The sequence below is a fragment of the Populus alba genome, chromosome 19, assembly GCF_005239225.2.
Source record: "Populus alba chromosome 19, ASM523922v2, whole genome shotgun sequence".
Taxonomy (NCBI): Eukaryota; Viridiplantae; Streptophyta; class Magnoliopsida; order Malpighiales; family Salicaceae; genus Populus; species Populus alba.
Genome location: NC_133302.1, coordinates 14567703 through 14580582, shown reverse-complemented (window position 1 = coordinate 14580582; position 12880 = coordinate 14567703). Strand labels below are relative to the sequence as shown.

The 12880-nt window shown below is 31.2% G+C and overlaps 1 protein-coding gene across 1 annotated transcript; it reads left to right on the top strand.

Annotated features, from left to right (window-relative positions):
• Window positions 1-5929: 5929 nt before the first annotated feature.
• On the top strand, window positions 5930-8659 carry LOC118028888 (taxane 13-alpha-hydroxylase). Its single transcript, XM_035032635.2, has 4 exons — window positions 5930-6691; window positions 7161-7626; window positions 7718-7908; window positions 8132-8659. Exons 1-4 carry the CDS (start codon window positions 6173-6175, stop codon window positions 8462-8464), a joined length of 1509 nt encoding a protein of 502 aa, XP_034888526.1. The 5' UTR covers window positions 5930-6172; the 3' UTR covers window positions 8465-8659.
• The last annotated feature ends 4221 nt before the right edge of the window (window positions 8660-12880 follow it).

Below are 12880 nucleotides of genomic sequence, written 5' to 3'. Positions count from 1 at the left end.
TCTGTGTTTCTTTGTTTCGGTTCCTGGTCTTCTCTCGGTCTCCCCTGTCTGTCTCGTTCTGCTCCGTTCTTTGTTTCCAGTGTTCTCCCTTAGTCAAGTCGATGGGGGTTCTTCTCCTGTCTAGGTTGCTGGAGGCTGAAGAGTTGCCGAAGATGGTGAAGAGATGGTTGAAACTGATTCTGTGTCTTCCCCTCTCCCCCTGCCGTGCATGGCTTTCTTTCTTTCTCCCTCCTCGGTTCTGCACCTTTTTTTTTCCAGTAAAAAAATCCCCCCTGGTGCTTAGTCGTTCCATGGCTTTTATAGACAGAGAAAACAATGCGTTTTCTTCCAACCATTAAGTGTGATAATTGCAGGAGTAATGGCTGTGCGGCGGTGTGCGTCCGTTTCAGTCGGGAAGAAGATGAACAGCAAAGGGAAAACGGCGCCGTTTTTGGTGTTTAATTGCTATTTACATTTTAGACCTTGCATTTTTGACAATTTTGTAATTAAGTCCCTGTTTGAATTGTAACTGGACCCCTGCATTTCGGCGCTATTTTCAAGCTGGTCCTTGGATTTTGATGTTTGCAATTTGAACCCCAATCAAACCCAAAACTTTGATATTTTCTTAATTAAGTCCCTGAATAATTTAATTCCAAGCTCAATTAAGTCCAAAACTTATCAATTCTCAATTAAATCCTTGATTGGATGAATTAAATTAATTTCAAGCTTAATTAAGTCTCAAAACTTATCAATTCTCCAATTAAATCCTTGATTGGATGAATTAAATTAATTTCAAGCTTAATTAAATCTCAAAACTTATCAATTCTCCAATTAAACCCTTAATTGGATTAAATAAATTAACTCCAAGATTAATTAAATTAATTTCAAAGTTTAATTAAACCCCAAAACTTTCAATCATTTTGCCATTAACCCAAATATTAATTCATTCTTCATTTATTTCATTTTACTTGTTTTCTCATCACCATCATTATTTTTTCATCAATTTTTTTTATCCTTTTCAATAAATAAAATAATAAAAAATAAAATGGTCAAAAATTGGGTTATGACAGTGTTTATGTGAAAAACATATATAAAAGTTATGTCATTGTATTTCTCTATACTAATTTTAGGCAGCAATGATTACATGATTAAGTCTACTAAAAAAATATTAGCAAGTTTGACATGAATGACTTGAATGTTGTAGATGTCATACTAGAAATATAAATTTCAAAGACATTTAGTGGATTCTTACTGTACCAATATCATTATGTTAAGAAAATTCTCAATAAATTTTCTAAAGGTGACAATAACACTATCGAAACATCAATTGATATAAGTGTATACATGTCCAAAAATAAAGGTAAGGAAATAAATCAATTGAAATATTCTTAAATAATTGGAAGCCTAATATACATTATGAACCATATAAAGCTTGATATTGCTTACTTATTTAGTAAACAGAGTAAAATTACAACTAATCTAAGTATGGATCATTAGAAGGCAACAAAAATAGCATTCAAGTAATTGAGGTACACCTTGAACTATGGGCTACAATAAATTGGTTACCCAACAATACTAGAAAGGTATAATAATACTAATTAAATATCCAACACTAAGGATTTAAAATCCATAAGTGAATATGTCTTCATACTTGATGGAACAGTTGTATCATGAAAATCCTCCAAACAAACGTATATCGTTTGACCCACTATGTAGTTAGAGTTTATTGCTTTTGATAAAACTGGAGAAGAAGCTGAATGGATTTAAAATTTCTTAAATGATATTCCATGTTGGTCAGAACCAGTGACATCTATTTACATCTATTGCGATAGTTAGTCAACAATTAGAAAGGCATAAAGTAATACGTATAATGGTAGGTCTAGACATATACATCGTAGAAATAATACTGTTAATCACTTGCTCTCAAATAAAATTAGTTTTATTGATTATGTAAAGTCAAAGGAAAATAATGCGAATATGCTAACCAAAGGCTTGTCAAGAGAGCTTATGTATAATTTATCGAGGGAAATAGGCATAAAGTCTTTAAAAGATAAAAGAGTGTAATGCTGATAATTATACCTAGTTGAATGAAGATCCTAAGATTTATGTTCAAATAGAAAATTAAGTCATACAAAATTCTTAGTAGCATTAGAAAATCATTATTTCCTGCTTATTTTTATGATGAAATAAGTGCTAATTGTTACGTGATAAAGAGTGAGTTAAGCTCTTACTGATTTTCATATCTTGGTACACCAAGTGGAGTATAACAAAATACTTTTAATACAAAAATCATCTATATGAGTTAGAAATATGGTCGTTTCTTTGAGAATTTTGATAAAGGTTGAATTCTCTAAAGCATACATGAATCTAAGAGTTGTTTAAGGCCAAATTGAATACAATAGTGAGAACTAAAGGAAATCTTTAGGTAGAGAGATATGTGAGTACTATTGTCTTAGTTTACATAAAAAACTAAATAGTTTAAGACATCACATTCATTATTTAGCCGAGTAAATTTAATAATATTTAATTAATAAAGGTTTAAAGTAAAAAATTACCTATCCTGATGTAGTAATCTACCAAATCAATATCTCTTAACAAATCTTTGAGTCATTTTCAAACTAGTGATACAATTTTCATTCATACAGGGCATTGCTAGAAACTTATTTAATTAACATGATTTAAGCAAACTATGATAAATGAGAAATTAATCTCAAAGAGCCCTTTGTTTTTTTAGATTTAATTCTTGATAATGATAGGAATTAATTCTTCAACCTTTTAACTTCTAAAATTTACTATAAAAAGGAGGCTGAAGAAAGAGTTTCTAATTTGAATTTTTCAGATTTTTCTACACTCTTTCTCATCTTATTTTTTAGTGTTTTTATTCTCTTTTAATACTTTAGTTTTTTTCTTTCAAATCTAAAAATTTAATACCTACACTCTACCAGATTTTTTTTTTGTGAGCAAAGGAGGTTTGAGTTAGGGGTGTTCACGGTCCGATTCGTTTTTGGTTTTAACCCAAAAATTCAACCAAATGAGAAAATCGTATTTCTTATTAATATAACCCGAACCGAATCGAGAACCGGTTCAAACCGAACCGGTTTTGTTCGATTCAGGTCGGTTTTTTAGCATAAAAACCAAAAAAACCGGACTAATCTTCATCACCGAGCTACTGAGATTTTCTCGCATGAATTTCATTGTAATTTTATAGAAGCATCGTTCTCAAGGTGAGAAACTTTTATTGATGGTCCGGTTCAATCGGTTTAAGCTTTTTTAAATTGGAACCGAACTGGACCTGACTGAGTGATTTTTTTATTTTTTAATCAGTTTATTTGATTTTTTCTATCGGTTCGGTTTTTTGGATTAATTTTATTTTTAGTTTTTTCGGTTTAATCAGTTGGTCAGTTTTTTTAAACATTCCTAATATGAGTTAATGTTTGTTACACGGTGAGAGGAAAGAGTTTTTTTTCATGACTAGCATTAATTTCTTCTTCTCTTAACTTAGGACCATTTATGAAAAGCATCCCATTTTCCATTTTCCACGATTCCGAAAATTTTTCTTCATTCAAGTTAACACCATCACTTTCTTCTAGAAAGAGTTCTTATTTAATTTCCTAAAACATATTGTGAAATTCTCTGTATTGTCTTCATCAGGACGTCCCCACATGCAGTTCAAGTTAATTTTATAAAAACCAAACACATCATTATCAATCTCTGGATAAATGATAATAATTTAAGTTTAAAATATTTTTTTACTTAAAAATATATTAAAATAATTTTTTTATTTTAATTTTTTTTAATAATAGAACATTAAATTATCTAAAAATATAAAACAACTATTTTTTTTAATTTTAAATTTTTTTAAAATACAGATAGATTAAACCACGTTTTGAGTAGTAGCTACGTCCACCTTGCCTGTCAAATAAGCTGGCTGCAAATGTCAACATTGCAGATGAGTTTTCCCATGGAAAAGAGAGATGGTTGACTACTAACATCGCTCTCCAGTTCTCCCTGAGTCAAACCGTATGATCTAAGAAATCTTGACCTCTCTCAGTCTCTGCACGAGTCATGCCCTTCTTTATTTCCGGTAGGTGGAAATGTTTTCATTGACCGAGAAAAGATGTGTTTATTTTTGTGGTTTAATTGTATTTTTAAGAAAAAATGATTTTTTTATTTAAAATAAATATTTTTTGATATTTTTATATTGGTTTTGATATTTTTAATGTCAAAAAATAAATTTTAAAAGATAAAAAAATACAATTTTAATATTTTTTATAAACAAAAAATAATTTTAAAAATAATCTTTATCATAATCTTAAACACACTCTAAAAGAATCCATTCAATTTCCTATATTCCTTTCCAATTATAATTTTAAAAATATATTTTTTAAATCTTAAACCCAATTACAAGGTAGTCCACTCCTCCCTAATGCCCTATAAAGAAGGTTGGGTGCTCCATGGGCAATCCAAATAGGCTTGGAACTAAGCTTAATTTCTGTGCTTGTTTTTCTTCTCTTTCAGGAATATCACAACATTATTTTCTCTCTTTTTCCCAGTCAAATTCATAAAATATAGTATTTTCTTTATTTGCATGGAAAATGTGACCTACGACAATTCATTTTCTAGAAGCAAGGCTGCACGAATAACAATTAGTCTAAATTATTATTATTATTATTAGTTTGAAAATTTTTACTCAACAATTTTCATTTTGAATCAAATAAAAAAATAAAAATAAATTTGAGTTCCTGCAAGAATCACTCTCAAATATAAATTGAAAAATTCAGAATGATATTATTCAATAAATACTAAATTTTAAGCTTACAAAGAGTTTAAATACGCTTAGAAAATAACTCTAATAGATCTATCATTATGGACTAAATTCTATGATCATGTGTTCACGTAACTCACAATCAAGAAAAAAATCGGATCTTGAAAAGTCGAAGGAGATCTGATAGGACCGTGACATAATGAAAACCTATTCCAAAGCAGCACTATTAAAATTAAATTGAATGATGCCATGAAACCAATTAATATTCGATAAGTTAGTGTAGTTTTCTCAAGAACCAAAGAATACAAAAATCACTCTCACACACAAGCTGAAAATTCAAAATGATATTGTTGTTACCTACTTTTGATCCCATAAAAAATCAAGAAAAAATAGATTTTTTTTTTCAAAATACAAGAGGATATATAAAAAGATAGCCTTGAAGATTGTAAAAGTTGGTGATAAATGACTAAAATAACAAGTGAAAAAGTTGAAGAACCAAAATATACAAGATTAAAAAATTTGACAATTCAATTTTGATTGACAAAAAAAACACATTGGTAAAAATATTTTTATTTTAGATAAAATATTATAAATTTAAATATTTATTTTCGATGGTATAGATATATAAAAGTGACACATAAAAAAAGTATCTTAAACAAAAAAATGAAATAAAAAAACTCCTAAAACACATTAACTCCTAGAACATACCCTACAAAAACTAGCTTCTGAAAATTGAGTTTTCATAGGCTCAAGCCAAATATTTTGCATCGAATAGATATCTATTACAGTTTCGTTACAAGTATAGTAGGACTAGGCTCCTAGCTAGATTTCCTTTTGTTTCTACTATAGTTACAAGATTATGTTTGAGATTAATCCGAGTTTATTTTAAAATAGCTTTAACTTTTATAAAAATAATTATAAAAAATAAAATAATATTATTTTGAATAAAAAAATATCTTATTTATCTAATTATGTATTATTTAGATTTATTAAAATTAATCGAATTACAGATTAACTTCTAGGCCCACTTAAGTTTGGTCAGGTTACCTTTTTAAATATATCAAATAGAAAGTAGATTTGAAATTAGGTTGGATATGAAGGTACTGTCGGATTCCACAGTATCCTCATCAAAATGGAGGATGATCATTTCACTATATCAAAAAAAGAGAAGGTGGAGGATTACCCAGCCAAGAGATATCTTTCTTTATGGTTTAAAACTTGGCAGCGAAGAAACGAAATTATTAATGAGACCTGGTCAAGAGAGCTCAAATCAAACGGTGTTGATACTTCACGAGAGTCAGAGTCTTTGTCTCTAACCTCTCTAATTTGTCTTCTCTTTTTAGTCACATTTATGGACTTTTCACGTTCCATTTGATTTTATATAATCAAACATTATTTATCCTTAGTTCACCTGCAGAAACCCACACCATGGATCTCATGATTCTTTTTGAGCACCCCTCTTTTGGATCCAAAGCATCCTCACCAATCATAATTCTAGGAACACTGCTTGCCCTTGTTGCAGGATTCTACTACAAACTCAAGAACTCAAAACTTGCAGGCAAGAACCTCCCACCTGGTTCACTGGGATTTCCACTCGTGGGCGAGTCTATAAGCCTTGTGAGGGCACAGAAACGAGACAAGATTGATGAATGGATGTGGAAACGGATCGACAAGTTTGGACCTGTTTTTAAAACCTCAATTTTCGGTACCAAGACGGTGGTTCTGACAGGCCAAGCTGGCAACAGGTTTCTGTTCAGTGGCGGTGATGGCATCTCTTACAAGCAACCAAAGACGATTGCCAGCATACTGGGAAAGTACAGCCTCTTTGAGATTTCTGGGTCCAGGCATAAGCTCATCAGGGGTGCCATAGTTGGGTTTTTGAAGCCCGAGAGAATCCAGAAAATTGTAGGTGAAATAAATTCACTGGTCCAGCAACAACTATCCAAGGTACCAATCGAACTCAACTCTTACATCACAAGTTGTCCTTATCTATACAGCACTTGCTTTATGTTTGATGATTTTCAAGAGTAGTAGTTCAGTGATCGATAGTTGTCATTATGATTCTATTGTAATCATCTTTCTATTGTAATCATCTTAATATGATTGTTTTCTAGAAAGTGATTTTAGAACAATTATTTTTTAATTTTTTTTGTGTTTGTTTGTCATTAGAAAAGTTGATAATATAAAATACTTTTCAGTTAAAGAAAAATTTTGAATTAGTTTTCAGAAAAGTGTTTTCTTAAAAAATTTGGATGGAAAACATTTTCTGAAAATTATAAAAAATTTAAAAATATCATATCATTTACTAATTATATTAAATTTGATATTTAAATTTTTAATTGCTATATATATTTTGTTTTTGAATATTCACATACAGTAAATTTTACTCCTGACCAATTTTTTTTTTGTTTTACAGGAATTGGATGGAGTAGATTCTGTAAAGATAGTTCCATTCATGAAGAGGATTGCATTCAACATCACTTGCAATATCTTTTTTGGAATACCAGACGGGAAGGAAAAAGATACGCTCTTTGAAGAATTCTCGGTTGCTGTTAAAGGGAGTTGGGCTGTTCCCTTGGATATTCCAGGGACTGTATTTCATAGAGCAATGCAAGCTCGAGCTAGCCTCTGCAAAATACTCTCAAGAATTATTGATGAAAGGAGAAGACAGATGGAAGAAGGGACAGTTGATGTCAATGAAAACATCATCTACAGCTTTCTTAGTCTGCGAGACGAAAACGATGAACCTTTGATAGAAGAGGAGATTCTTGACATGGTCCTATCTTTAATAATGGCCAGTCATGATTCAACCACGATTCTCTTGTGCCTGCTCGTGAGGCTCCTTTCTCGAGATGCCGAGATATACAACAAGGTTCTTGAAGGTAATAAGATTTATCTTACACATGCGTAGAACAGTATAAAGCTTGTTGATAATATCAAAGCTGCTTGCTGTGTGCTTTGAAATCTTGATAGAGCAAAGGGAGGTTATCAAGGTTAAAGGAGGCAGTGATGGGAAGATCACATGGAGCGAAATTCAAATGATGAAGTTTAGCTGGAGAGTAGCTCAAGAGATCATGAGATTTTATCCTCCAATTTTTGGCAACTTTCGACAGATAACCAAAGACGTCGAGTTCGATGGATTCGATATTCCCAAAGGATGGCAGGTGCGAACCCTAACTGTCTTCTACCTTCTCCATCAGTCATTAACTTGTGTGTTTTCTTCAAATGTCAGAGTCATTACGCTTGCTTTTCACTGCTACACTAAAAGCATCTCTGTTTCAGAAGACAAAATAGTCGAGGCAGAAGACAAGATAATGGATTCAAGTATATAGAAATCTGGAGGGTTTCTAGTAGATTCTAACCAGCAAGTGCTCATCTTAATTCCAGGTTTTGTGGGTGGCTTCTGGGACGCACATGGACAAGAGCATTTTTGAAGATCCAGAGAAGTTCGATCCCTCAAGATTCGACAATTCATCTAAAACATTCCCTCCATACACCTATATTCCTTTCGGAGCAGGCCTGCGCATCTGCCCTGGAGCAGACTTTGTTCGAATTGAATCGATGCTGGTGATCCATCATTTTATAACAAAGTATCAATGGAAAGAAATCATTCCCGACGAGCCAATAATTCGTGATCCCATGCCTTATCCAGCAATGGGCCTTCCCGTGAAGTTTTATCCAAGAAATGGCGATCTGGCCATACCAGGAAACGATATCTGATCCTTCTTGACCACCGGATGTGGCAGCCGATGAAGCTACAGTGGGAAGGGCATGTTTACGTTTTATGTGATGATCCATTATATTTTGTATTTAACTATGTAATTCTCGAAATTATAACGTAATGGGTGATTATTGATTTGAGTTTGTCGTCACGGCAGCTCAATCTTTATTTATAATATATTTCGTCTTTTTCTTGGTTTCCCTCCCAAGACGATTTCTTCCTCATCATCTTATATATTTTAAAAAATCATAGCTTGATTTTTCTGCAACCTATCTTGTGACTGAAGATTGAGCAAGCAGATGATGTATTGACTGCATCAATTTTTCTTTATAAAAAATGACTCGACAATGCCTCTTCCATCCAATTAATTTTTTTTTTTTTAAAAAAAAAACCTAAGCACGCAAGCATGGCTTGGAAGGTGATGCTGAACAAGTGAGATTTGAGGAGAAGCAAAGAAAGGAAAGAAAGAAAGAGGAGAGAAAATCTAAGATGAAGAAGAAAATAGAAAATAAGGGAATGGAGGAGGAGAAGTTTGTAACTCTCCAACTTTTATTAATTTATCAAAATTATCTAACATATGGAAAACTTCTATATAAATAGTAAAATCCTAATAACAAGCAACAATTAGTTTTATAACACACTAAATAAAATATCTAAAAAAATAACATAAATTAAGCCTAACCAAATAAAATCCAATAACATAGGGTTACGCTATGATTTGCCATCTTTAACCATGTGTGCGTCAATTGTGTCTTAGATTTGGTGTTTTTATTAACTTTCATGGGGTTAGAAAAACTCGACCTATTAATTATAACTCTTGTAGCTTCAATTATACATTTAAAGATCAGGATCAAATTATTGCAATGTCTCTTTACAAATCTAAGTATAGTATGAATCAAGTCGATTTGCTTTTGAATTAGGATTCATTACACCTCACCAATCTTGATAAAAACAACTTATGCATTCAAAATAGCATTAACATGTTCCTTTTAAACCAATGATAACGGTAATGTGGTAAAGTTTTTAAAAGGATCATTAGGGATAAGGCTGTTACCATTTGATATATAACTAAGTCTATATTAAAGTAGAGTAATACTAAAGTTTGTTGTAAGTTGATGACATGAAGTATTTGATTCAACCATTTTTAACACTTTAAAGTTAGTTTCTCTTTTCTATTTAATATTAATTAATAGCTCAATGTAGTATGAGAGCTTGTGCAAGTTTCAAGCTCAAAGAACTTTTACTTGAGGAGAGTGTGTTAGAGAATAATATAAATTTATATCATAGAACTTTACTTAATAACTTAAACTTTTAGGTTGAGATGATTCTTTGACATCTAACACTACTCCCCTTACAATTTTTTAATTGGATTTAAGAGAATACCATTTAAGTCTAATATATATCATGAAATAATCTTCAACATTAAAAACATCACGATACTTATGTAAACCAACTTAAAGTTTGTATTGTTCGTTACTTGTTTGAGTTTATTTGTTTTTATGGTTCCAACATGCAAATCATGAACTTCAGACTTAACTAACTCAAACAATCTTAGCATGAGGAGATACGGAAGAAGATCTTCAAGCTTTTAGATTTATAAACATGAACAATAAAATGACCGAGTGTGTGAAATGAAACAAACATTATTCAACACTTGAGTAGATTAGGATCATTTTCATCATTCTTATCATGTATAAGGAGGTCAGTGACCAGAGGACTTAATTACTCAAGATATATTATGAGTTAGATGTCAAGCATAGAAGATAAGTAATTATAAAGCTTAGAAGAACAAAAATATTTAAACTCTTCCAACAATACACTTACCTTTTTAAGGGGTTCTATTAAAGTGTTTCCTAAAACTTCCTTAACAAATAAATCAAACATAAAAATTCAACCGTAATCTCATTCTCAAACTCATTTGGACTCATTATGTTAAGTATTTTTTTTTTTAAAGTGATTTTCATCTAGGTCATTAAAATCTTCAAGATTGGGTTCATATATTATGTCACCATATTCTTCCTCTCTAGCCATATCCTTATGTTTTTTTTTTATGACTAGGGGTTTAGTTGTATAATTAGCTAAAGTAGAACCTAAACCTAGATATTTAGCACACTAAAACATTAAATTCATCTTAGACACTTTATTGATAACTCGGAAACCCTTATCTTATTTATAAAGTCAGGCACTAATAAGACTAGGTTTGTAAGGTAGAGTGTAACACCCCACCTTACTATGAAGATATTATCCGCTTTGGGCCTTCCAGTCCACCTAAATCAAGGGCTTCTACCTAGGTCCCCCTCATGGATTTGTTCTTGGCAGCCACACATGGTCCCAAAACACGTCTTACTAGTCAAGGTGAGCATGCATTTATAAGACCCTGGCTCTGGATGCTCGCTTTCGATGTGGGATCTTACAATTCCCCCACCTCAAAACGAGCCATCCTCGGCTCTGATACTAAATGTAACACCCCACCTCACTAGCAAGATATTTTTCATTTTGGGCCTTCCAGTCCACCCAAATCCAGGGCTTCTACCCAGGTTCCCCTCACGGGTTTGTTCTTGGCAGCCACGCATGGCCCCAAAACACGTCTTACTAGTCAAGGTGAGCATGCACTTATAAAGCCCTGGCTCTCGACGCTCACTTCCGATGCGGGATCTTACATAGAGCACCTAACAAAGTACTACTATTCCTAAATATAGACATAACAAGGGTGTTACACGGGGTTTTGATATTTTTTCCATTGACTTTTCCATTGACTCTTTAGTAACATTCGTATTCTTGTACTAAGGTATGAGCTTGTTTAAGGGTAGAAATACTAAGGAACATAACTTGTTTTCTAAGATCATGTTTCAAACCCTATGAAACCTACTTAGGTTGTGTTTTGGAACGCGGTTGAAACCGCGTTCCTTCAAATTTAAAATTTTTTTTCCTAATTTTTTTTATGTTTTTAGATTGTTTTGATGTACTGAATTCAAAAATAATTTTTTTTTTTATAAAAAGAATCATTTTGATGCATCCAGCAAAAAAGCATTTTTGAACCACGCTACCACAATCCTAAATAGACCCTAAAGTCATGGGGCTGTCTTCTTTACAACACATCTCATCATATACTCATCAAAATATACTATATATCTCATTAGTAAATTTGTTCTCTTATCTAAGATTATTTTTTTTCTCTAAAATATTTTTTTTTTGCTATATGATTAGGGTAGGTACTTCTCTTATTACTTTTGTTTCATTTCAACCCAGTTAGTAATAAGAGGTTTATCTCTCTTTTATAAACAATCCTCAATAATTTCTTTGTATAATTAGGCAATATCAATAAGTGTTTTTCTCTCTCTCTCTCTCCCTATTTAAGGCTAAAAATATAAGAATAAAAAGTACTTTTACAAAAAAAGCAAGATTATGCACAAAAACATAATTAATCTCTAGATTTGCTTCCATCTCTCCTATTTCTTAGCTAATCAAGTTTGCTATTGTTCAACTAATTTTTGAGTTGTTATTCTATGGCTACAACTTCATTTTTTCTCGAGGATTTCATATCGAATAATATCTATATGACCCTCATGTATGTGTGTGTAAAACACCATCCTTTTAAATTCTTTTATAACTTGTGTAAAAAACATTATTAACTATTGTATCCCTACTTAGTTATATCATAATTTACTACAAAAAATTAAACTAAGAATCTTTTACCTATTAAAAGATCCAATTTCTTACAGTTAATTTGAAAATAATCTTTAAGAATAATGTTTTTCATACGTTCAGAATCATATTATCTCCTTCCATGATTATAAATTATTATGCTTTCATACTTGAAATATTCATATCACAATAAATTGTATGGTAATATACCTTTCACCTTGATGATGACAAATTAGTAACAATATTAAAGTATAATAATAATAATAATAATAATAATAATAATAATAATAATAATAATAATAATAATAGTCTTAACTTTAAAATCTCAATTAAATTAAAATTAAATTATTTTTATTGTCTATTAAGATTGAGAGTTGATATTGCTTGGACTAATAAAGAACGCTCATCATGATTAAATAGAACATGAAAAATCATATTTGAATAGAAGAAGAAATAATTATCCTATTTACATAACCTTATTTGTTCAAAATGAGGGGTGATGACACCTATATAGGCTTGCTATGTAAATCTTCAAAACACCTAAAAGGTTTTATGCATTATCACTATCAGGACTCAAATCCGGGACCTATGATTGACAAAGCAAACAGAGCACCTCAAGGTGCTCCGCCTGTATTAAGCCTTAGAGCTTACACGTTTGATATTATAAAACCATAAAATAGTGCAACATAAAACAAAACATCCAATATTGAGGAATTCAATAAAAAAAAAATTTAAAATATGACCCTTTCATAAAAAAATCAAAAATGAAT

What these genes read in the sequence shown, in the direction of transcription:
- LOC118028888 (XM_035032635.2), top strand. Translation starts at nt 6,173, where the DNA reads ATGGATCTCATGATTCTTTTTGAGCACCCCTCTTTTGGATCCAAAGCA. An exon ending in TCCAGCAACAACTATCCAAG is followed by an intron (nt 6,692 to 7,160) that starts GTACCAATCGAA and finishes TTTGTTTTACAG; the next exon opens with GAATTGGATGGAGTAGATTC. An exon ending in ATACAACAAGGTTCTTGAAG is followed by an intron (nt 7,627 to 7,717) that starts GTAATAAGATTT and finishes AAATCTTGATAG; the next exon opens with AGCAAAGGGAGGTTATCAAG.